General features: G+C 44.9%; 2 protein-coding genes across 4 annotated transcripts; both read right to left on the reverse strand.

The window, feature by feature from the left end:
- Positions 1 to 475: 475 nt before the first annotated feature.
- Positions 476 to 15,590, reverse strand: LOC105917804 (RNA-binding protein 39). 3 transcript variants are annotated; one of them, XM_036151718.1, is made up of 15 exons: positions 15,434 to 15,590; positions 14,313 to 14,410; positions 14,142 to 14,191; positions 13,627 to 13,797; positions 13,412 to 13,465; positions 12,394 to 12,511; positions 11,341 to 11,493; positions 11,132 to 11,275; positions 10,988 to 11,053; positions 10,718 to 10,922; positions 10,559 to 10,645; positions 6,274 to 6,397; positions 3,294 to 3,399; positions 1,071 to 1,149; positions 476 to 991 (listed from the first exon to the last, which is right to left on the reverse strand). In XM_036151718.1, exons 2-15 carry the CDS (start codon positions 14,364 to 14,366, stop codon positions 888 to 890), a joined length of 1,515 nt encoding a protein of 504 aa, XP_036007611.1. In that variant the 5' UTR covers positions 14,367 to 14,410; positions 15,434 to 15,590; the 3' UTR covers positions 476 to 887. The 3 variants fall into 3 exon arrangements, with proteins under 3 accessions (XP_036007611.1, XP_036007610.1, XP_036007612.1); XM_036151717.1 differs by having other exon boundaries at positions 14,313 to 14,367; positions 15,434 to 15,586; XM_036151719.1 differs by lacking the exon at positions 15,434 to 15,590 and adding an exon at positions 14,908 to 15,150 and having other exon boundaries at positions 14,313 to 14,367.
- A 198-nt stretch (positions 15,591 to 15,788) lies between these two features.
- On the reverse strand, positions 15,789 to 24,386 carry tsen2 (TSEN2 tRNA splicing endonuclease subunit). Its single transcript, XM_036151752.1, has 13 exons — positions 24,026 to 24,386; positions 21,666 to 21,732; positions 21,548 to 21,587; positions 21,330 to 21,465; positions 21,028 to 21,107; positions 20,809 to 20,938; positions 20,658 to 20,732; positions 20,518 to 20,568; positions 20,295 to 20,439; positions 20,121 to 20,157; positions 17,035 to 17,146; positions 16,869 to 16,958; positions 15,789 to 16,289 (listed from the first exon to the last, which is right to left on the reverse strand). Exons 1-13 carry the CDS (start codon positions 24,212 to 24,214, stop codon positions 16,230 to 16,232), a joined length of 1,212 nt encoding a protein of 403 aa, XP_036007645.1. The 5' UTR covers positions 24,215 to 24,386; the 3' UTR covers positions 15,789 to 16,229.
- Between the last annotated feature and the right edge of the window lie 302 nt (positions 24,387 to 24,688).

Consider the following 24,688-nt stretch of genomic DNA (forward strand, 5'->3'; position numbering starts at 1 on the left):
ATCAATTTCTTATAGAAAAATCTTAAATATTTTCTATACAATATAGTTTAGTATTCTTTAATGATTTAAGTATAGAAATAAGTATTTTCAGTACTGTAATTACATTTTTTTTTTTGGCGACCCGGAAGTTATTCTGTTCTCGCGTACGCAAATGAGCTGATGGTACGGATCGTGCTACCGGGACGGATCGGGTAGTGAAAGGCGCTCCAAGGCCTCACTTTTATGTTCTGCTGAGTTTGGCGTCGTCCTGGAGGCCGGAGGCCTGCAGCTCCCCCTGCTGGTCGAGTCCTGCAGCTCCCCCTGCTGGTCGCGTCTTTGAGTCAAACTGCTTTAAAATAAAGTTTCTGACATAAATCAGGGAGTTTAAATCCTCCCAGGATGAGAGAGACGCCGTCCCCGGCTCACCACGCTTACCTCATACATCAGCAGGTGCTTAGCCGCCAGCCAATCAAGAGACGGGATTCAGGCAGCAACATTTCAGAGCAACATGAAAATAATTTTTAATCAATAATTTTACAAAATCAAACTGATTTTAGAAAAACACTTAAATACTAAACCGCTTCAGACCAACCAATCAGCCGGCAGCTTCCTGTTGCCACGCCCCCACACAGCTCACAGAGCTAATAGTTGGAGGCCACAGTTGGGGGCGGGGCCACATGGAGGTCACAACCATGAAAAAGGAATCAGGAAGTAGATGGTGGTGTGTCACATGATCATGTGACCTGTGAAACAGCCAATAGCAGGAGAGCCAGAGTTTCATGTCCAGAGGAAAACAAACAGTCCCTCTGCTGGCGGTTAGACAGTCTAACTGGTCCAATGGGAGCTCAGGGTTTAAAAAGAGGGCGGGATCTAACACCCAGTGGCCAATCAGAAGGCAGTGTTGCTGATCACCGCCTCGGGGGTGGAACCAGCAGCTGCGTGGCAGTGACGGACTCTGGGAACAGGTTGTGGTAAGTGGGCAGGGGGACGTACGCCGCCGTGATCATTTTACCTGAAAACACAGGTGAGAGCAGGTTAGTCATTGCTGCTCTCTGATTGGTCCACAGCAGTCAGGTGACAGCAGATCTTACCTCCAAAGTATCTGCCGTGCAGAGCGTTAACAGCGGCCATGGCAGACGGGATGGATGGGCACTTCACATAAACGTTCCCCTGAAAGACATAAGCGGTCAGAGATGTTCCACGCAGACGAGATGTCTCACTACACGCTGCTCTGACGGCTGAAACTCTGAATGGGTCCCGGTTCTGCCAGGTTCTAGTTCTGCCCGGCAGCAACCTGAAGAGCAGCTAAAGGGGCGGAGTCAGTGCAGCCAGCAGGAAGTCAGACGCTGTCTGTGCCACAGACATCATATACGTAGACGCGTCGTTGGGCGCAGGTTCGCACGTCAACGTCACCGCCATATTGTATGTGGCAGAAAGTTAAGTTCTGTTATTATGAACGTGGATCAGAGAAGATGCCTCATTCCTGTGCTGCATGGAAATGTATTCTGGCTGATTTCACTACTTGTATCTGCCTTCTATAAACTAAGGCTGCACCATGTTGCAAAACTGGACACACTAAAGCTGCAGAGTGGTAACACTAGGAAAAAGCTGTGCTAGACCATTTTCAAGGTTTTTAGCTTGCATACAGTACAGACTATTGTATTTAGACATAGATGTGCATATATAGAAATTGATGTATTATAAATAAGCCAAATAAATAGCTGTGTGAGATATCTATCTATATATATCTATCTATCTATCTATCTATCTATCTATCTATATATATATATATATATATATATATATATATATATATATATATATATATATATATAGATAGAGATATATATATATAATGTGTGTGCGTGTATGTGTTATGAATATAAGGATCAATTTGTTAAATCTAAACATTGTGGTCTTCATAATTTCATAAAACCGTGTCACATGTGAACCTTTAGGAACAGACTTTTTGGGTGAGTATTAAAGAGGTAAAATTAATAATATGAGAAAAAAAGTCCTAGGTGAATAAAGAAAAAAAAAAACAATCAAACACAATAGTGGTAATGTTATGAGAAAAACGTCATATTATGAGAATTAAGGGGGAACATTTCCAGAATAATCACAGTTTGCAGAATTATTTCACTCCTGGAGTAACAGGGTCAGGTTAGATTATTTTAAATATTTTTATTCTTTACAAGAATGAATTCAGGAGAATGAAGCTAAAGGGATACGAACATAAACTTGTAATATTACTAAAATAAAAATATTACGAATACAAAGTATATTCTGAGATTAAGGTCCCTCTGATACTGTTTAAGTGACTGAGTAACTGCATATTTGCCACATTCAACATGGCGGACGCTCTGACGCATCGCAGCATAGGCAGAACCCGCCCAACGAGGCGTCTACGTATATTAGGTCTATGATCTGAGCGCCCGGGTCGTACCACGCTGCTGTGGAACTGAACTGGTGTCCAGCTGTGGGTTCTGCTGTGGTACTGAGAGGCATCCAACAGACTGGTTTATTTATATTTAGATCCAATTCTTCATTGTGCATTTGTATATCTGGACTGAAATGCATCAGGATGGGTTCAACTAACGCCGACTGATCCCATCCATCGGTTAATTGATAAGCAGCCATTTTCCTAAAATATGAGTTTGTTCCTCCACATTTCTATAATTTCAACACTTTTTCCCAGCGGGACGAAGTGGGGAAGCTATTAGGTTACTGAATAGAAACAAATGAACAGAATGTGTGAAACACTGACGATCCTCATTAATCCCTCACCACCAGCCGGGCTTTTGGCTTCATGTCTCTTTATATCATGTTACAGTATTTCTGCGTAATTTCCTCCACTTCCAGGAAGTTCTGGTGGAGAGGCTGACTCTGCTCCGCCAGGCAGCCTGGCTGGTGGAGCTAGCTAGGTGGCGACTTCAGGAGCTTGTTGAGGGTTTCTATTTAAAACAGAACCACACGAAGAGCATTTTGGATCCTTGTCATCAAACAGTGGAAAATAATCCCACACTGGAGTCCATTTGGACCGCTTCTCGCTCCAGTTCTGGCGCCTCCGCCATAATTGTTTCTGTTACGACTGCTGCGGTCTGGCTTCCTTCAGAGGAGCAGAGCGCCCTCTTCTGGACGGCGGCCACATCACAACACTGATGGAAGGACCGTCTACAGCAGGTCTCACCAACATGGGGCCCGCGGGCCCCAGGTAGCCACCAGGGACCACATGTAGGGCCCTCAAGCCTGTTCTAAAAATATCACAACCCTCCAGTCAGCTGCGTCTCAAAGGTCAGGGGTCAGAGGCCTACCTCAGGTGAGTTCTTGTCGACGTAGATGTGGACGACTCCTCCGTGTTTGTTGCACTCTTCGATGACGTCGTGCTGGATGTCGAGCTCCCAGCCCGGAGCGTTCTCACTGAAACACACACACACACACACACACACACACAGTCAGCTGGAGCAGCGATCAGGGCTCACACTCATCACTTCCTGTTCACCGCCTTCACTTCCTGTCTACCGCCTTCACTTCCTGTCTACCGCCTTCACTTCCTGTCCACCGCCTTCACTTCCTGTCCACCGCCTTCACTTCCTGTTGTCCGCCATCACTTCCTGTTGTCCGCCATCACTTCCTGTTCACCGCCTTCACTTCCTGTTCACCGCCTTCACTTCCTGTCTACTGCCTTCACTTCCTGTCTACTGCCTTCACTTCCTGTTCACCGCCTTCACTTCCTGTTCACCGCCTTCACTTCCTGTTCACCGCCTTCACTTCCTGTCTACCGCCTTCACTTCCTGTTCACCGCCTTCACTTCCTGTTCACCGCCTTCACTTCCTGTCTAAGCTGAAAGCGGCGGGCGGGTCCGACCGGACTCACCTCCACAGGTTGTGCTGCAGCACGTGAACAACCAACCACCTCACCTGGAGCCTCCAGCTAGGAACCAGCCAGGTGAGGACCAGGTAGGCCTGGAGGTGAACTCTTCCAAAGATTCAGGACCACAAAGAAACGAGTGAGGAAGAAAACGGGACCAGGGCCGCTGCTGCGTAAAGGAGAAACTCCTCCAGCCTGAAGGGAACCTCCTGGACGTAGCTTAGCGTTAGCGCTGAGCGTGGATCATCTATACGGTTGTTCTAGTTGGGCTTCTGAGCGGTTCTCACACCTTTTCTGATGATCCGTTGAGGAAGGAAGAAGCATTTTAACCCCCGTCTCAAAAAACAGGGAAAATGTAACTTTCATTGTTTTCCCTTAATGCAGCGAATCTGTTGCTCTGAGGATTACCCAGAATCCCTTGCTACTCCTACTACTGACTAAAGGTCCACAGCAAACAGCAGGTACTGCAGGATTTATCTAGATCAGGGTTGGACAGCTGCCACCTTCAGAAGTTCTCCGACGACTCGGCCATTGTGGGCTGTGTGTCTGAGGGAAACGAGCTGGAGTACCGGTCGGTCATCATGGACTTTGTGGACTGGTGTGAGAAGAACCATCTGTGCTTAAACACCAGTAAGACCAAGGAGATGGTGATGGACTTCAGGAGAAGACCCCCACCTCACTCACCGGTGAACATCCAGGGGCAGGACATAGAAACTGTGGAGAGTTTCAAATACCTGGGTGTTCACGTCAACAATAAGCTGGACTGGACTCATAACACCGACGCTCTGTATAAGAAGGGCCAGAGCCGCCTCCACCTCCTGAGGAGGCTGAGGTCCTTTGGAGTGAGCAGGCCTCTGCTTAAGACCTTCTATGACTCTGTGGTGGCCTCAGCCCTCCTCTATGCTGTCGTCTGCTGGGCTCCTGGCAGCACAGAGAGGGACAGAAAGAGGCTGAACAAGCTGGTGAGGAAGGCCACTTCTGTCCTGGGCTGCTCTCTGGACTCTGTGGAGGAAGTAGCTGAGAGGAGGGTGTTGTCCAAGTTCACATCCATCATGGACAACACCTTCCACCCCCTGCACCAGACTGTAGAGGAGCTGAGCAGCTCCTTTAGTGCCAGACTTAGACATCCTGTCTGTAAAAAGGAGCGTTACCGCAGGTCATTTATTCCTGCTGCTATAAGATTTTACAATGCTGCACTGTAACTGTAACTGTGACCATAAGTGTAATAATTAATGTGCAATAACCAAGGTGCAATAATCTATTTAATACACTGTCCTACAACCCGTGCAATAATCCTGATGTAGTGACTTCTGCTGCTATCATCACCTGAACATAAGTCAGCACACATGTGTGTATGTATGTATGTATGTACAAATGTATACAATGTATATGCACGTACATACGCGTAGGTGCGTATGTAAGTAGGCGCATAGATATATGTATATATTTAAGTATATAGATATGTTTATATATATATATATAGACCACTAAGAATGTAAATGAGACATCATATGCCCATTCCTATTTCCTTTTTTTTGTATTTTTTTGGTATTCTTTCTGATCCATTGTATATATGAAGATTCACTGTATATAATTGAATGCACCTTCCCTACCCTGCACCTTCTTGTATGAGCCGATGTGACGAGTGAATTTCTCCATTGTGAGATCAATAAAGACTATCTTATCTTATTGTTAATTTCATTGAATGTGAGCCCCCCCCACAGGTCCCTGCAGTAAATGCATCTCTCTGTTGTGTTCCTGGAACGCTGTGTTTCAAAAACAACTGATAGTTGTTTAGATCATTTGACAAACTACATTCATAAATTATCCAACCAAGTATTTCTATCTTACAGGCTACTTTTACTAAAACATCACAGACAGAGGGCCTACTTTTAAAATTGAACGGTCTTAGATCAAATTCATAAACGATTGTTTTCAACAGCAGAAAAACTGAACTCACGTCAACAGGAGACCTCACCTGAAATAATAATAATAAAGATCACCAGAATTCACCAGACGCCAACATATTCCGATTTACTTTTTAGGCTAATTAAAAACAATTTAAACCTGTTGCTATTCTAACAACCATGTTCTCAAGCATTCTCAATGTGAACAATGAGGAAGCGCCTTTGATGCCTAAAGCTGTTCAGAAGAAAGAAACTGCACTTGCAGCCTTGGCCGGTAATTGTTTTTATTCCACATTCACATTCTTCACCAGCACACCTATTGAAAGCCACTGATCTAGAGCGTCCCAGAGACGGTGAGAGCAACCCTAACACCTGGTCACCACGCTGTGCCTCCTTCCTTTGTTGGAGGACAGAAGTGACAGAATGGAGAGATTTAGGATGAGAAAGCTGAACAGAAACGGGTCAGACATGCAGAAGGAGCTCCAGACAGGTGGAGGTGATCATCAGCTGTGCTCACCTGTTGGGGTTGAACATGTTGGACAGCTGGAAGCAGTGAGTGGCGAGCGGCTGAGACGGAAGATTCAGAGCCGGCGTGTTCATGTTGAGAGGCGGATTCATGTTGAGAGGCGGATTCATGGCGGCTGCAACACAAACAGGAGACACCTTTACAGGTAAAACACCTTTACAGGTAAAACGCCTTTACAGGTTAAACGCCTTTACAGGTTAAACGCCTTTACAGGTTAAACGCCTTTACAGGTTAAACACCTTTACAGGTTAAACACCTTTACAGGTTAAACGCCTTTACAGGTTAAACGCCTTTACAGGTTAACGCCTTTACAGGTTAACGCCTTTACAGGTTAAACTCCTTTACAGGTTAAACGCCTTTACAGGTTAAACTCCTTTACAGGTTAAACGCCTTTACAGGTAAAACACCTTTACAGGTAAACACCTTTACAGGTTAACGCCTTTACAGGTTAACGCCTTTACAGGTTAAACTCCTTTACAGGTTAAACGCCTTTACAGGTAAAACACCTTTACAGATAAACACCTTTACAGGTTAAAGACCTTTACAGGTTAAAGACCTTTACAGGTTAAAGACCTTTACAGGTTAAACGCCTTTACAGGTTAAAGACCTTTACAGGTTAAACGCCTTTACAGGTTAACGCCTTTACAGGCAAAACACCTTTACAGGTTAAACGCCTTTACAGGTTAAAAACCTTTACAGGTTAACGCCTTTACAGGTAAAACGCCTTTACAGGTAAAACGCCTTTACAGGTAAAACGCCTTTACAGGTAAAACGCCTTTACAGGTAAAACGCCTTTACAAGTTAAACGTCTTTACAGGTTAAAGACCTTTACAGGTAAAACACCTTTACAGGTTAAACGTCTTTACAGGTTAAACGTCTTTACAGGTTAAACGTCTTTACAGGTTAAACGTCTTTACAGGTTAAACGTCTTTACAGGTTAAACGTCTTTACAGGTTAAACGTCTTTACTGGTTAAAGACCTTTACAGGTTAAACGTCTTTACAGGTAAAACACCTTTACAGATAAACACCTTTACAGGTTAACCGCCTTTACAGGTTAACGCCTTTACAGGTTAAACGTCTTTACAGGTTAAACGCCTTTACAGGTTAAAGACCTTTACAGGTTAAAGACCTTTACAGGTTAAAGATCTTTACAGGTTAAACGTCTTTACAGGTTAAACGTCTTTACAGGTTAAACGCCTTTACAGGTTAAAGACCTTTACAGGTTAAACGCCTTTACAGGTTAAAGACCTTTACAGGTTAAACGCCTTTACAGGTTAAACGCCTTTACAGGTTAACGCCTTTACAGGTTAAAGACCTTTACAGGTTAAACGCCTTTACAGGTAAAACACCTTTACAGGTAAACACCTTTACAGGTTAACGCCTTTACAGGTTAAACGCCTTTACAGGTAAAACGCCTTTACAGGTAAACACCTTTACAGGTTAACGCCTTTACAGGTTAACGCCTTTACAGGTTAAACGTCTTTACAGGTAAACACCTTTACAGGTTAACGCCTTTACAGGTTAAACTCCTTTACAGGTTAAAGACCTTTACAGGTTAAACGCCTTTACAGGTTAAAGACCTTTACAGGTTAAACGCCTTTACAGGTTACCGCCTTTACAGGTTAAAGACCTTTACAGGTTAAACGCCTTTACAGGTTAAAGACCTTTACAGGTTAAACGCCTTTACAGGTTAAACGCCTTTACAGGTTAAAAACCTTTACAGGTTAACGCCTTTACAGGTTAAAGACCTTTACAGGTTAAAGACCTTTACAGGTTAAACGCCTTTACAGGTAAAACACCTTTACAGGTAAACACCTTTACAGGTTAACGCCTTTACAGGTTAACGCCTTTACAGGTTAAACGCCTTTACAGGTAAAACGCCTTTACAGGTAAACACCTTTACAGGTTAACGCCTTTACAGGTTAACGCCTTTACAGGTTAAACGTCTTTACAGGTTAAACGTCTTTACAGGTAAACACCTTTACAGGTAAACACCTTTACAGGTTAACGCCTTTACAGGTTAAACTCCTTTACAGGTTAAACTCCTTTACAGGTTAAACGCCTTTACAGGTAAAACACCTTTACAGGTAAAACACCTTTACAGGTAAACACCTTTACAGGTTAAAGACCTTTACAGGTTAAAGACCTTTACAGGTTAAACGCCTTTACAGGTTAAAGACCTTTACAGGTTAAACGCCTTTACAGGTTAAAGACCTTTACAGGTTAAACGCCTTTACAGGTTACCGCCTTTACAGGTAAAACACCTTTACAGGTTAAACGCCTTTACAGGTTAAAAACCTTTACAGGTTAACGCCTTTACAGGTAAAATGCCTTTACAGGTAAAACGCCTTTACAGGTTAAACGTCTTTACAGGTTAAACGCCTTTACAGGTTAAAGACCTTTACAGGTAAAACACCTTTACAGGTAAAACACCTTTACAGGTTAAACGTCTTTACAGGTTAAACGTCTTTACAGGTTAAACGTCTTTACAGGTTAAAGACCTTTACAGGTAAAACGCCTTTACAGGTAAAACGCCTTTACAGGTAAAACACCTTTACAGGTAAAACACCTTTACAGGTAAAACACCTTTACAGGTTAAACGTCTTTACAGGTTAAACGCCTTTACAGGTTAAAGACCTTTACAGGTAAAACACCTTTACAGGTTAAACGTCTTTACAGGTTAAACGTCTTTACAGGTTAAACGTCTTTACAGGTTAAACGTCTTTACAGGTTAAAGACCTTTACAGGTAAAACACCTTTACAGGTTAAACGTCTTTACAGGTAAAACGCCTTTACAGGTAAAACGCCTTTACAGGTTAAAAACCTTTACAGGTAAAACACCTTTACAGGTTAAACGTCTTTACAGGTAAAACGCCTTTACAGGTAAAACACCTTTACAGGTTAAACGTCTTTACAGGTAAAACGCCTTTACAGGTAAAACGCCTTTACAGGTTAAAAACCTTTACAGGTAAAACACCTTTACAGGTTAAACGTCTTTACAGGTTAAAAACCTTTACAGGTAAAACGTCTTTACAGGTAAAACACCTTTACAGGTTAAACATCTTTACAGGTTAAAAACCTTTACAGGTAAAACGTCTTTACAGGTTAAACGTCTTTACAGGTTAAACGTCTTTACAGGTAAAACACCTTTACAGGTTAAACGTCTTTACAGGTTAAAAACCTTTACAGGTAAAACGTCTTTACAGGTTAAACGTCTTTACAGGTTAAACGTCTTTACAGGTTAAACGTCTTTACAGGTTAAACACCTTTACAGGTAAAACACCTTTACAGGTTAAAAACCTTTACAGGTTAAAAACCTTTACAGGTTAACGTCTTTACAGGTTAAACGCCTTTACAGGTAAACGTCTTTACAGGTAAACGTCTTTACAGGTTAAACGTCTTTACAGGTTAAACACCTTTACAGGTTAAACACCTTTACAGGTAAAACGTCTTTACAGGTTAAACGTCTTTACAGGTTAAACGTCTTTACAGGTAAAACACCTTTACAGGTTAAACGTCTTTACAGGTTAAAAACCTTTACAGGTAAAACGTCTTTACAGGTTAAACGTCTTTACAGGTTAAACGTCTTTACAGGTAAAACACCTTTACAGGTTAAAAACCTTTACAGGTTAAAAACCTTTACAGGTTAAAAACCTTTACAGGTTAACGTCTTTACAGGTTAAACGCCTTTACAGGTAAACGTCTTTACAGGTTAAACGTCTTTACAGGTTAAACGTCTTTACAGGTTAAACGTCTTTACAGGTTAAACGTCTTTACAGGTTAAACACCTTTACAGGTTAAACACCTTTACAGGTTAAACACCTTTACAGGTAAACGCCTCAGAGCGCCCGCAGACACCCCACTAGGCCTGTGGCCATAAACAACTCATAGCAGGATAAACTTTAATCACATAACATAAAAGCCTCTGTCAGACAGAGGTGCAGCAGAAAGGTGTCAGGTAAGCTCAAAGTGAAACCAGAGAAACGGAAAGAGATGAAGAGCCGAGCAGAACCGCTGCAGGGTTTAAGTTTTTTATTTAAACCAACATGACGGCAAAGCTTAATTAGTCCAGAGGACATATTTACCTTATTATGCCATTAGATCAGTTCTCAATAATATGATTTATTGCACTGAGTTTATAAAAGATATTCAGCAGGTTGTCATGGCGCCAGACCCACACCTGAGTAACTGCAGACCTGACCCACCTGGCTGACCTGAGCGTGTGTGGACCAGCTGCAGGCAGCACACCTGTCCACCTCAGGTGCAGCATCTTACCTGACACAGCAGCCAGGGCTCCGATAGCAATAGCTCCGCTCATCTGCAGAGCCTGCTGAGCAGCAGGAGGGATCTGCAGACCCGTACCTGTACGGACACACAGGTGAGTCTTTCAGGTGATGTCAGACCTACAGCAGGTGTGAACAGGTGCGGCCTCACCTTCAGCCAGCCGGGCCATCAGCTGCAGCCTCCCGGTGGTTCCCAGGTCCACCCCTGACCGTTCTAGCTCGTCGTTGTCCAGGTAGGACGAAGCGGCGGAGGCGTCGGTGCGCTCGGTCACATGACCCACCTTCATGGGCCGGCCCGCCAGCTCAAAGCCGTTCAGCTGCTCCAGCGCCTTCTTCGCACACTCTGCGTCTGCAAACTGACGGCAGAGAGTGACACACCTGCTGGTCACCTGAGGACAGGTGAGCGGGAGCATGAACTCACAGTGATGAAGCCGTAGCCTTTGGAGCGGCCCGTCTCGTTGTCCATCATCAGCTGGATGTTCTCAATCTGACCAACAGAAAGCAGCCGTCAGAACCAGCACACCTGGGCGGAGGCTTCATCAGCACCTGCGTGTGCGCGGCCCACCCGTCCAAAGGGTTCAAAGATCCCTCGCAGCATCTCCTCGGTGATGTTGAAGTGCAGAGAGCCCACGTACAGCCTCATGGGTCCAAACGTTCCCTTCTGAAGGTTGTTGGCTGCAGCTGCAGCAGCCGCGCGGTTCTTCTCTGCCTGCACACGTCACACATCAGCTCACCTGCCGCGCCACTCACAGCAGCTTACACACACCTGCGTACCTGGGAGGCCTGCACGATGATGGGAACTCCCAGCAGCCTTTGCCCCGTCAGGCCGATGGCCAGAGGAACCGAGCTGGCCTCCACAAACTCGATGTAGGCGATGCCCTTTGACCTGCGCGAGTTCCTGTCCGAGATCATCCTCACGTCCCGCACCTGTGGCGAGGAAGAGGAAGAGGAAGGTGAGACTCCGCCCCCGACACAGACATCCTCCATGACTCCATGCTGACCACGGCGGGCTCAACCGGACCCCGACAGACGAGGAGGTCAGAGAACGACTGCAGGCGGAGAATATGACACCGACCAGCACCTTCAGACGGGCTGATCGCTCCTTTCAGGCCACGCCTCCACCTGTGCTCTCCTCCACCTGTGCTCTCCTCCACCTGAACTCTCCTCCACCTGAACTCTCCTCCACCTCAGCTCTCCTCCACCTGTGCTCTCCTCCACCTGTGCTCTCCTCCACCTGTGCTCTCCTCCACCTCAGCTCTCCTCCACCTGATCTCTCCTCCACCTGATCTCTCCTCCCACCTGAGCTCTCCTCCACCTGATCTCTCCTCCACCTGAGCTCTCCTCCACCTGAGCTCTCCTCCACCTGTGCTCTCCTCCACCTGAACTCTCCTCCACCTGAACTCTCCTCCACCTCAGCTCTCCTCCACCTGTGCTCTCCTCCACCTGTGCTCTCCTCCACCTGTGCTCTCCTCCACCTCAGCTCTCCTCCACCTGATCTCTCCTCCACCTGATCTCTCCTCCCACCTGAGCTCTCCTCCACCTGATCTCTCCTCCCACCTCAGCTCTCCTCCACCTCAGCTCTCCTCCACCTGTGCTCTCCTCCACCTGTGCTCTCCTCCACCTCAGCTCTCCTCCCATCCGGCGCTTCCTGTTCTCCACAGGAGGCTCAGGGTGGAGACGATGTGGAGCAGCAGCCAGACCTCTGAGGCTCAGCGAGGAGCAGGAGGACCGCCCACAGCTCAGACTCTGAAGGTCTGAGTCCAGCAGGAAGTCAGCAGGAAGTCAGCAGGAAGTCAGCGGTGATGCGTTTCCTGTCCAGCGGCGTACCTTTCCCACAGCAGAGAAGAACTCCTCCAGGTCCCGCGGGCGTATGCGTGCCGCCAGCTGCATGCAGAAGACGGTGCGTGCGTCCCGCTCCTCTGGGGTCAGGTTGTCCAGCGGCAGCCTGCAGAGGACGGAGCAGCGGGTCAGAACCGCCCAGGACGAGGAGACACGGCCGGTGTAGGTACCAGATCGTCTCGGGCTGCCAGATCGACTCGGGGCGGGGTCTGCGCTTCTCGAAGACGTCAACATGTGGCAACTCATCTTAAACACACTACATTGCGCCCGCAGTCTCCATTTACAAATCAATTTTATTTTGTTAATTTATGGTTATTTATTTTCCCGTAAATTAGTCAAGGCATGCAAACTTTTAACATCATTTTGCAATGTAATTTTGCAGGATCAAAGTTACAACCTTAGAGAGATTTCATTCCTCCAATTTTTTTAAGTTGTGAAGGGAAACTAAACCATAAACTCATTTCATTTTTAATAAAAGTCAGCAGCCAAATTAAATTTTATCACGGCATTCATCACTTTAAAATCAAAACGTTCATTCCTCCTTTTTGTACTGATGTTGTTCTTTCTGATCACGTTTTTTTTATTATTCCAGATGAGATTGTGATGAATTTGATTATTTTTTTATTGTGGTATTTGGTACATTGTTCAAGCTTTTGAGAAAAAAGAAACCACTAAATTAACTTAACAAAATTGATTTGTTACAAATGCAGACCGCGGGCTCTATGTAGTTTGTTTGCGTGGCGTTGCCATAAGGTGACGTCATCGGGAGGCGCATGGACAATGGCGATTTTCTTCGTAAAATTGTCCGTTTACAAACGCAATCCCTTTCTCGAATAAAACCTACACCCCGCTATAATTACTTTAGTAAGTTGTCCAGACCAATTTCAATATTTTGCGCAATTGAGCAAACGTTAAACCAACTATGTATAGTGACGTCATCAGAAGGGGCAGGACCCGAGTCAATCTGGTACCTACACCGGCACGCGCCTCACCTGACGGGGCTCACCTGACGGGGCTCTTCTCCTTCCTGATTGGACTCTTGCTCCTGGATCGCCTGCGACTAGAACACAGAACACACGGTCAGGTTCCTGCTGATGAACCCATTGAGGTTCTGTGAGGTTCTCTGGTTCTGTTCTCCTCCCAGCAGGAGCGCTGCTCCCCTTCCTGCTGAACCAGGAAATGACATCACAGGAAGTAGTCTTTACCCCCCCACCTACTCACTGCTTCTGGTGGTCCTTGTAGCGCCCGGCCCGCTCCCGGCTGCGGCTGCGTCTGCGCTCCCGGCTGCGACTCCGGCGCCGCTCCCGGCTGCGTTTGCGATCTCGGCTGCGGCTGCGCTTCTTTTCCCGACTGCGGCTGCGCTTCCTGTCTCTGCTGCGGCTGCGCTTCTTCCTGTCAGACGGGTGGCAGCCAATCAGATCGGGGGGATCTCTGACATCACGGCGTGCAGGACTTAGTCAGAACCTCTGCTTTACCGGACTGTGTGGTTCTGACTGGATTTAGGGCAGCAGCTCAGCAGAACCTGACAGAGTTCTGGAATCTACCTGGATTTCTCCTCCAGCTTCACACTCACAGCTAAAGGCCCGGTTCTGACTGGACCCGACTCCGCTCACACTAAACCGCTTTAAGTATAACTTCTATAATTCAGGCAACACCAGACAACCTGCCGAGGTCTGAGGGAAAGTTCTGGTTCGGTTCTGCTGAGCGACATGTGGACCCACAGGTGGTGCTGTTACCTCTTGCTGCGGTCCTCCTGTCCCTCGGGGCTCTGGTTCTTGCTGTCCTCCTGACAGACAGAGGACATGGGCTGTTAATAACACTCACTCTGTGGTACCAGAACCAGAACCAGAACCACGTCTGCAGAGGTTAACACCAGAGGACCTGAGGTGTGTTCAGGTGAGTCTCACCTTCCTGTACGGAGCCTCCAGCATCGCCTCGATGTCCAGGTCATCGGCCATCATGCTGCCACACAGAGACACAGATCTTAGTTCACCCCGTCAGTCAGCTGAGTCCACAGGTGAGGCGTGGACAGGTGAGACGAGAACAGGTGAGGCATGGACAGGTGAGGCGTGGACAGGTGAGACGTGGACAGGTGATACGACTCTTCACAGATCAATTTAATAACTTTAGTGAATCATCACAAACACGGTCGTTAGTGATCGGAGGCCGTCAGCGCTAACGATGGGCCGATGGTCCTCTTTTACATGTGGACCGTCTGCGTTAAACTGGTTGATCCACTAGCTCACCTGGAACCGGTCCAACAAAGAGGAACCGGTCCAGAAGAGCTACTGGACCGTTTTCTTCCTGGATTATTTAGATGGATCAGGACTGAACCAAACGGCCACAGCTCGGTTCAGATTCTCCATCTGCACCAGCGTTAGAGATCCGGTCGGATCCAGCAGAACCAGCAGAACCCTGAAGTCTGCATCCAGGTCGGAACCAATGAATAACCAGAACCATGTCAGCAGCGACCCTAACCCTGAAGAACCAGCAGTAAATGACCAGCATCAGTTTTTAGTAAAGGTTTGTTTTCCAGCAGCGACTACAACCAGAACCTCCTTCAGTCTGGTCCGAAGGAGCGGGGTTCTGCTGGGAGTCCAGCTGGGAGTCCAGCTGGGAGTCCGGCTCAGGGAAGGAGGTGACAGCCTGGTTTCTGCTTGGGAAACCGGGACCCAACAGGACCCAGGGGGCGGATATGAGCCACCGGAACCGTTACCGGCTGTTCTACAGCCCGTTAACCGGGTTTTGGGTTCATCCCCGTCCCAGGGTTCAGGACCCGGACCAGCCCAGAAGTCCGGACCCGGGTCTGGAAGCCACCGTGATGTTCTGCTAGCAGCTAGCCGCTAGCAGCCGCTGTGGCTCTCTGCGGCCAGTGCGCATGCTCAGACGGATCAGCAGCTGCAGAGCTCCGCAGCTAGCAGCAGCTAGCGGCTAACAAAAAGAGAGACGGGCCTCCGCGATGGCTCCGCTCCCGGCGGTCCTCCCGCGGCCGGACGGCGGCTCTGAGCGGCAGCCGGTGGCGGTTTACCTGGGTCCGGGGCAGCTCGGTGGGCTCTGAGCGGCTGACCGTCTCTCCTCTGTCCGATAACGGTTCCTCCGTCCGGGGTTCGCGCCTCGCTACTGCTGCTTTAAATGGCAACCACGGGAGTTATCGCGAGACTTCCACGATACGAGATCAAAACAGCGTTTAAATCAGAATCCAGTCCCTGACATGAGAAGAATCTTATTGGGGCTGGATGACATTAACAGGCTCAGTTCTTAAGATCTTCTCTGTGGTTCTGATCAGGTTCTGATGGAAGAACAACGTCAGCAGTTTTAAAGTTCCGTTTTACTGCTGGACTTCTGGTTGTTAATACCTCAGGAGTAATAAACCAGACCCAAACTGAAGCTGAATGTTTCATTTATTTCAGATGTGACATGTTGAACAACTAAATAACATTTAACAGCCATGTGGTGAAATATCAGCGGTAACCACCTTTACTAACCGCAGCATGGCGGAGGCATCCACGGGTTTATGGAGGAAACAGAAGTTTTACTTGACAAACAGCTGATTTCCTGTCCTGGACACAGGTTCTGTGAGAACCGACCGTATTAGGGTTCTGCTTGGGTCCACGGTTCTCTGGTCCTGCACATCAGACAGAAGCACCTGCAGAGTTTGTCTCAGCTGCCATGACGTGATCATCAGGTTTTCCTTCAGAGCTGCGATGCTGGCCTCTGCTGGATCATCATCATCATCACCATCATCATCACCTGTAGGTGACGCAGCTCCTCTGCTGTCCTCAGAGGCACACCTTCATCCCTGAACCGCTGCTGCTGTCAGCCAATCAGATGTCATCCTGCTCTGCTCGCTCCCTGGAGGAAACCCACCTGCTGACGATCACTTCCTGTTGAGACACAAAACATTATGGACCTCCATGCATCCGTCAGTCAACTGATGGATCTGTGTGCAAACAGGAAGCTTCCTGCAGGTCAACACGATGATGATCACTTTTTACAGAAATCAGCCGACGCTCGCTGACATCAACCTCAATCCTGGACCTGAGCAGGTCTGGGGTCAGCTAGCTAATGTCAGACCCCACACATCCTGGACACAGGCTGGCCCTAACAGATTTAAAAACTTCTACTTGTCTTCAGCTACAATCAGGTCCATAAAGATCCAGACAACGTTTTTAATTTTTAATTTTAAATGAAACAACTCAGATGAAGTGCAGATGTTCAGCTTTAATTCAGCAGGTTAAACAAAAAGACTGCAGAAACTTGTGAGCAGCTACAGCATTTTTAACACAGGTGAGGAGCCCACAGCCCTGTGGTCTCCACCTTCACACCTGAACATGTGAATCTGAAGCTGCTGCAGGACGTCGGCATCTTCTCTGCCAGCAGGGCGGCGCTACGCCACGGCTAACTTAACGTTTACTTCACAGGTAGTCTGTTAGTCTGCTGCCATGATGAGGCCTGTGTTTTACCTGAAGCTTCAGTCTGCTCAGGCACGCAGGTGAATGCAGGTCCTCCTCTGACAGGTCGGCTGGGTAGATGATGTAGCACAGCATCAGCTCCTAAGAACCAATCAGGACGCATCATCAAGCAAGGCGAACAGCGGCGTCAGACAGCAACAGCAGAAGGAGCCGCTACCTTAGAGACGCTGCCTGTGATTCTGCTGAGAGCCGCCAAAGAGCGCCAGGAAAACGGACGCAGGGCCGGCGCCCCCAGCGTCTCAGCAGTCCGCTCCACCACCACCGAGTAACTACGGGAAGAGGACAGGGCCAATCTGAGAAGAGCAGCTGGGTCACCCAGATGTTGCAGGCAGAGACGAAGGTTGGAGGACCTTCCTTAGGAGGACCTTCCTTAGGAGATCCTCAGAGCCAGAGTTACTGAGTTACTGTAAGGTGAAGACCCTGACCCAGACTAAACGACAACTAAAGGTTAACTAAAGAACTACAGGTTAACTAAAGAACTACAGGTTAACTAAAGAACTAAATATTAACTAAAGAACTACAGGTTAACTAAAGAACTAAAGGTTAACTAAAGAACTAAATGTTAACTAAAGAACTAAAGGTTAACTAAAGAACTAAAGGTTAACTAAATAACTAAATATTAACTAAAGAACTACAGGTTAACTAAAGAACTAAAGGTTAACTAAAGAACTAAATGTTAACTAAAGAACTAAATATTAACTAAAGAACTAAAAGGTTAACTAAAGAACTAAATATTAACTAAAGAACTACAGGTTAACTAAAGAACTAAATATTAACTAAAGAACTAAATGTTAACTAAAGAACTACAGGTTAAATAAAGAACTAAAGGTTAACTAAAGAACTAAATGTTAACTAAAGAACTAAATATTAACTAAAGAACTAAAAGGTTAACTAAAGAACTAAATATTAACTAAAGAACTAAATATTAACTAAAGAACTAAAGGTTAACTAAAGAACTAAATGTTAACTAAAGAACTAAATATTAACTAAAGAACTAAAAGGTTAACTAAAGAACTAAATATTAACTAAAGAACTAAAGGTTAACTAAATAACTAAATGTTAATTAAAGAACTAAATGTTAACTAAAGAACTAAATGTTAATTAAAGAACTAAAGGTTAACTAAAGAACTAAATATTAACTAAAGAACTAAATATTAACTAAAGAACTAAAGGTTAACTAAAGAACTAAATGTTAACTAAAGAACTAAATATTAACTAAAGAACTAAAAGGTTAACTAAAGAACTAAAGGTTAACTAAATAACTAAATGTTAATTAAAGAACTAAATGTTAACTAAAGAACTAAATGTTAATTAAAGAACTAAAGGTTAACTAAAGAACTAAATGTTAACTAAAGAACTAAATGTTAACTAAAGGTTAACTAAAGAACCAAAGGTTAACTAAAGAACTAAATGTTAACTAAAGAACTAAATGTTAACTAAAGTACTAAATATTAACTAAAGAACTAAAAGGTTAACTAAAGAACTAAATATTAACTAAAGAACTAAAGGTTAACTAAAGAACTAAAGGTTAACTAAATAACTAAATGTTAATTAAAGAACTAAATGTTAACTAAAGAACTAAATGTTAATTAAAGAACTAAAGGTTAACTAAAGAACTAAATATTAACTAAAGAACTAAATATTAACTAAAGAACTAAAGGTTAACTAAAGAACTAAATGTTAACTAAAGAACTAAATATTAACTAAAGAACTAAAAGGTTAACTAAAGAACTAAAGGTTAACTAAATAACTAAATGTTAATTAAAGAACTAAATGTTAACTAAAGAACTAAATGTTAATTAAAGAACTAAAGGTTAACTAAAGAACTAAATGTTAACTAAAGAACTAAATGTTAACTAAAGGTTAACTAAAGAACCAAAGGTTAACTAAAGAACTAAATGTTAACTAAAGAACTAAATGTTAACTAAAGTACTAAAGGTTAACTAAAGAACTAAATGTTAACTAAAGAACTAAAGGTTAACTAAAGAACTAAAGGTTAACTAAAGAACTAAATGTTAACTAAAGTACTAAAGGTTAACTAAAGAACTAAATATTAACTAAAGAACTAAAAGGTTAACTAAAGAACTAAATATTAACTAAAGAACTACAGGTTAACTAAAGAACTAAATATTAACTAAAGAACTAAATGTTAACTAAAGAACTACAGGTTAAATAAAGAACTAAAGGTTAACTAAAGAACTAAATGTTAACTAAAGAACTAAATATTAACTAAAGAACTAAAAGGTTAACTAAAGAACTAAATATTAACTAAAGAACTAAATATTAACTAAAGAACTAAAGGTTAACTAAAGAACTAAATGTTAACTAAAGAACTAAAAGGTTAACTAAAGAACTAAATATTAACTAAAGAACTAAATATTAACTAAAGAACTAAAGGTTAACTAAAGAACTAAAGGTTAACTAAAGAACTAAATGTTAACTAAAGAACTAAATGTTAACTAAAGGTTAACTAAAGAACCAAAGGTTAACTAAAGAACTAAATGTTAACTAAAGTACTAAAGGTTAACTAAAGAACTAAAGGTTAACTAAATAACTAAATGTTAATTAAAGAACTAAATGTTAACTAAAGAACTAAATGTTAATTAAAGAACTAAAGGTTAACTAAAGAACTAAATATTAACTAAAGAACTAAATATTAACTAAAGAACTAAAGGTTAACTAAAGAACTAAATGTTAACTAAAGAACTAAATATTAACTAAAGAACTAAAAGGTTAACTAAAGAACTAAAGGTTAACTAAATAACTAAATGTTAATTAAAGAACTAAATGTTAACTAAAGAACTAAATGTTAATTAAAGAACTAAAGGTTAACTAAAGAACTAAATGTTAACTAAAGAACTAAATGTTAACTAAAGGTTAACTAAAGAACCAAAGGTTAACTAAAGAACTAAATGTTAACTAAAGAACTAAATGTTAACTAAAGTACTAAAGGTTAACTAAAGAACTAAATGTTAACTAAAGAACTAAAGGTTAACTAAAGAACTAAAGGTTAACTAAAGAACTAAAGGTTAACTAAAGAACTAAAGGTTAACTAAAGAACTAAATGTTAACTAAAGAACTAGTTCCTCACACTGCAGCGCCGGTACATAACAGCTATCAGACGCCGCACAGGTAAAATGTTTTGCGTGAACAGAATGATGTCATTTCCTGTCTGTGTTCCTGTAGACCTAACCTGGAAGCAGAGAGAGCACCTGGAGACGGGGGCAGGTGTGTGGCTGTTACCTGGCGTGGTAGAAAGGCGGTCCCTTCCTGTAGAGCACTGAAAACCCAAGCAGAGACAAAGAGCACCTGATGAGCCCAAAGCCCGGCAGAACTCTGCTCGGTTCTGGTTACATGCCGGGTCTGTGACACCCTGCACACTGACTGACAGGTCAACGTCTACTCGGTCTGTCTTACTGAGATCCACGCCGTACTTGGCCCCGCCTCCTCCTTTAGGGACCCACCCCCTGCTGCGAAAGTGATGGTATGCGGCGTACGAGCTGACGAAGTCGGGACGGAGCGACCGGAACTTCCTCCACAGCTCGATGACCGACAGGGGCTCCTGGCCAATCAGAGGACAGCACAGACAGAGATGATGACAACTCACTGGACGTTAGACGACCAGGTGAGAGACGCTCACCTGCTGCAGGTACACAGACAGGACGCCCAGGCTGTAGACCAGGAAGAAGGCCTGTAGGTCAGACAGGTGAGCAGACAGGTAAGCAGACAGCCAGGTGGGCAGACAGCCAGGTGGGATTAACTCAGACTCAGGTGTGTTACCTCCTCCAGGCTGAGCTGCAGGTATTCTGTAAGAGCCAGAGGACTCCGCCTCACCTCCCTGACTCCGCCCCCTTCCTGTAACCAAGGAAACAAGAGCTAATGAATAAGAAGAGCCAGGAGACAGCAGCAGGTGTTTCAGGTGAGCACCCACCTGGGACTCAGATTCCACCAGAACATAGCCAGGGCCCGGAACACGAAGACCAGAACCTGGATCAGAGTCCGAGTCTGAGCTGGAGTCCGAGTCCGGTTCTGAGCAGGGATCAAGGTTCTGTGGAGCGGACCTGAGAGTAGAAAAGGGTTCAGTGAGCGGCCTCATCAGAACCAGCCTACCTGGGTTCTGATCCACCTACCTGGGTTCTGATCCACCTACCTGCAGCTTCTCTTAACCTCTGGCTCTGCTGCAGGCTCCGCCCACAGCCTCTTCACTTGGACTCTGGCTCCGCCCCCTGGCTCCCCACCTTTCAGCCCGTTCGCCTCCTCCACCCCGCCTCCTCCACCCTCTACCCCCCCTCCTCCGCCCTCCCCCCTCCCTACAGACTCCACCCCCCCTCCTCCGCCCTCCCCCCTCCCTACAGACTCCTCCCCCCCTCCTCCGCCCTCCTCCCTCCCATCAGCCTCCACCCCCCCTCCTCCACCCTCCACCCCCCCTCCTCCGCCCTCCCCCCTCCCTACAGACTCCTCCCCCCCTCCTCCGCCCTCCTCCACCTCCACAGTCTCACTCAGGGCGAGCAGCGTCTGACTGACGGCTTCTTCATCCAATCCCTGAGAAGAGAGAGCCGCCTCCGCCCACCTGAGCAGCTCCACATACCTGTGAGGGTCAGACATGACGTCATCACCACAGGTGAGATGTGATGTCACAGTGTAAGCAGACAGGATGTGATGTCACTTACCTGGACTGAGAGACAACAGGTAGAAGCAGACCTTTGTGTTCTGTAACAGAAACAGGAGTCAGGTGAAGACACAGCAGACGGGACTGGAGATGATGTCATCATGCAGGTGTAAACTCACGCTCCCATTGGTCAGAGACGCTGTGGTTCGGTCGGGCTCTAGACAGAACGCCTTTTCCGAAGTAACCCTGAAACGACGCAGCCTGTGAGACGCTACTCAGGGAAAAGCCAGTTTTATCTTAGAACCATCGTTTCCCTTTGGACTCATTACAACGAAACGTTCTCAGTTATGGAGCAAAGGAGGTTCTGTTGGTACCGCGCACCGACCCGGAGACATGGTTATGCATCGTGACCCGACCCGGAGGAATCCGGCCAGCCAAAGATCTGACGAGGTGAGATGTTCTGGAGAGAGAAGGTCCAAAGTTCTGCAGGATGCTGCCGACAAGAACTTTTCCTCACAGTTCTGCTGACTAAAGGAGAACCTGATGTCCAGAACAGCAGGGACTCTGCCCTTCTCCTCTCGCAGCTCTGCTGCCGCTGTCTGTCTGCCCCTTTAAATCAGCAGCACATGTGACTCTGCTCTATAATTTTTTTTAAACTGCGCTCTCATTGGTTGTACTGCCTTAAATTCCGCCTTCCCTCTTTTTGATTGGCTGATTTGTAGTGCGTGTGCCTGTGTGCTTGGAGCGCGAGATTTAAGTTTTGATTCATACTGGGATACTGCTGTTACCACAATTAATACTAGGCTACGAAACTAGTCCCAGTTAAGAAACTAATTATTATCTGCACTAAAATAGGTGAAAGCTGCTGAGTGCAGTTCTTTAAAGAAGCAGGAGAGAGTTTTGATTTGTGGAACTTGAGAAATATAAGTAACCTACGTTAGAATGTCAAAATAGCATCTATAGCATTTATGCTAAAGATGCTATTTATATAGATGCTATAGCAATAGCATTTATCAACAGAAACCTAATCTCTTTTATAAAACTAAATATTCTGCGGCAGGCAGGAGTTCTGAAGACTGCTGGAAAGATGGAAAAACAAAGACTGTAGGATATTAAAAATTCAGATTCTTAGCCACAGCTGCCTGAAAAAGAAAAGGTGAGGGTTTCCCTTTACCAATATTTCATTGTTATTATTACTTTCATTGATTGACGACCCTTTGAGGCAGTTCAGGTATAAATAACAGGTGTTAATTACATAATATACAGTATAAGAACACTAGATGCCGCCTAAACAACTGCTATATTTTCTTTAGACTAATTGGGATTTCACATAATAATAGGCCTTTACATATCTTAAAGTTTAATCTGCTGTTGTTTAATAGTCTTACTAGTTTATACCACTAGTATATGAATATGTTCTCATTTGAATCATGAAATGGACAACCACTCATGTAACAATTCAGTCTTGGTGTCACTAATCTTACTCAAAGTACAGTATTGGGTCCTCCATGCTGCTTATGTATTAATATTTACTGCACATTTAAACATTAACAACTCACTATTGTTAGGGAAATAATTAGTTGTCTGAGAGGATGTAGGTAAGGAGAAGCTGTTATCTACACTTTAGATATAAGATGTAAGAAATGTGTTTGGAATGTTAAGATAAATTACATGAAATGGGCTAAAGAGAGTAACTATAGCCCAGTTGTACATTTGTTGAAGTTTGAATTTAATATTTGAAATGCTGTCAGTGTCAGTTACACTTCCAGTGCAAAGTAAATACAATAAATTATTTTCAGTCCCTTGAATGTATAATTTTGCTGTTTTATGATGCAGGGTATCTTAGATAAAAAGAATAAGGGTGGGGTTTATCTCTGCACATTTCTATATCTTCAAAAGAAAATACAGGATAAATCTAGACAACAGACATATATTAACTATATTTGGTTTAATAGGCACATATTTACCGTCTTTCTCTGTTGCTGTTAGTTCAAATACAAACTTTTTCAAAGTGGGAAAAAGTCCCAATTCAACGTTCATCAGATCCAGTGATGCTTTAAATATTAACAAAAATGATCTAGTGAATGTCGTGGTTATAAAATTAGTATAAATGTAGCAAATAATGCTGCCTTTTCTTTTTAGACAGGCAGAACGTGTCCTGATGCTCAAATCAAGCATAAAGAAATAGGAGCATGCATATTGCATAGGAACAATGATGCTTTGGGCCAATAGTGTTCCTAAAGTTCTAATCAAACCTACGCCTAGATTCCATGTTACATTCTTTATATTATGGGTTGGTACATTTCAGCAGGTTGTATAACAAGTTATGTTTCTGAATCATGTTTTAAATCCGTGCCCCATGTGCCCTCTTTCATCTCTGAGCACCTGACCCCCCAACGGTCTCTGCACGGCTTTAACAGAACCTGGTTCTACCGGACCTGGACCAACTCAGACCATCTGGACCAACTCAGACCATCTGGACCGACTCAGAACAGGTTCTACCTTTAACAGAACCTGGTTCTACCGGACCGGGACCAACCTGGTTGTGGATGCTCTGGATGTGGTCTGGGTGGCAGACCAGGACCTGCTGGTGGACCAGCTCTCCCCGGTACCGCAGCTCTCCCCGGTACCGCTTCCTGTCCTGCGGGTTCCGGCTGAGCGGCAGCGGGGCCTCGTAGTCCTCGTAGACCCGGGTTCTCCTCCGGGGAGGCCGGAACTCCGCCTGCATGCTGCCCGGTCCGGACGGGTTGGACCGAGCCTGAAGTTCAGCTGCTGTTCCTGAGAGCCGGAGGCGGTGCACCACAGTCCGTGTCCGACTGGAAACACCCGCATGTCATCAGTTCCTGGGAGGCTCGCAGGTCTTCTTCTGTGGTTTCGGTGTCTCATTACCGCCCCCCGTGGCTCACCTGCTCACTACATGTCTGACCATCAAAGATCTTTCCTCCAGCTTTCGCTCATGGGTTCTCCAGTTCTTGGTCACCCACCAGGATGTTCCACTGGTTCTCCAGTTCTTGGTCACCCACCAGGATGTTCCACAGGTTCTCCAGTTCTTGGTCACCCACCAGGATGTTCCACAGGTTCTCCAGTTCTTGGTCACCCACCAGGATGTTCCACAGGTTCTCCAGTTCTTGGTCACCCACCAGGATGTTCCACAGGTCTCCAGTTCTTGGTCACCCACCAGGATGTTCCACAGGTTCTCCAG

The sequence above is a fragment of the Fundulus heteroclitus genome, chromosome 20, assembly GCF_011125445.2.
Source record: "Fundulus heteroclitus isolate FHET01 chromosome 20, MU-UCD_Fhet_4.1, whole genome shotgun sequence".
Lineage (NCBI taxonomy): Eukaryota > Metazoa > Chordata > Actinopteri > Cyprinodontiformes > Fundulidae > Fundulus > Fundulus heteroclitus.

Bases quoted from the DNA above. Each gene is read 5' to 3' on its own strand.
- LOC105917804 (XM_036151718.1), bottom strand. From the start codon at position 14,366: ATGATGGCCGATGACCTGGACATCGAGGCGATGCTGGAGGCTCCGTAC. The intron at 11,054-11,131 runs GTGGGCCGCGCA...TCTGTTGGTCAG, and splicing joins TCTTTGAACCCTTTGGACGG to ATTGAGAACATCCAGCTGAT. The intron at 1,150-3,293 runs GTAGGCCTCTGA...TATGTCTTTCAG, and splicing joins TCGACAAGAACTCACCTGAG to GGGAACGTTTATGTGAAGTG.
- tsen2 (XM_036151752.1), bottom strand. From the start codon at position 24,214: ATGCAGGCGGAGTTCCGGCCTCCCCGGAGGAGAACCCGGGTCTACGAG. The intron at 17,147-20,120 runs GTAACAGCCACA...CTCTTCCCGTAG, and splicing joins CCGCCTTTCTACCACGCCAG to TTACTCGGTGGTGGTGGAGC. The intron at 16,290-16,868 runs GTAAAACACAGG...GTGTCTCAACAG, and splicing joins TGAGCAGACTGAAGCTTCAG to GAAGTGATCGTCAGCAGGTG.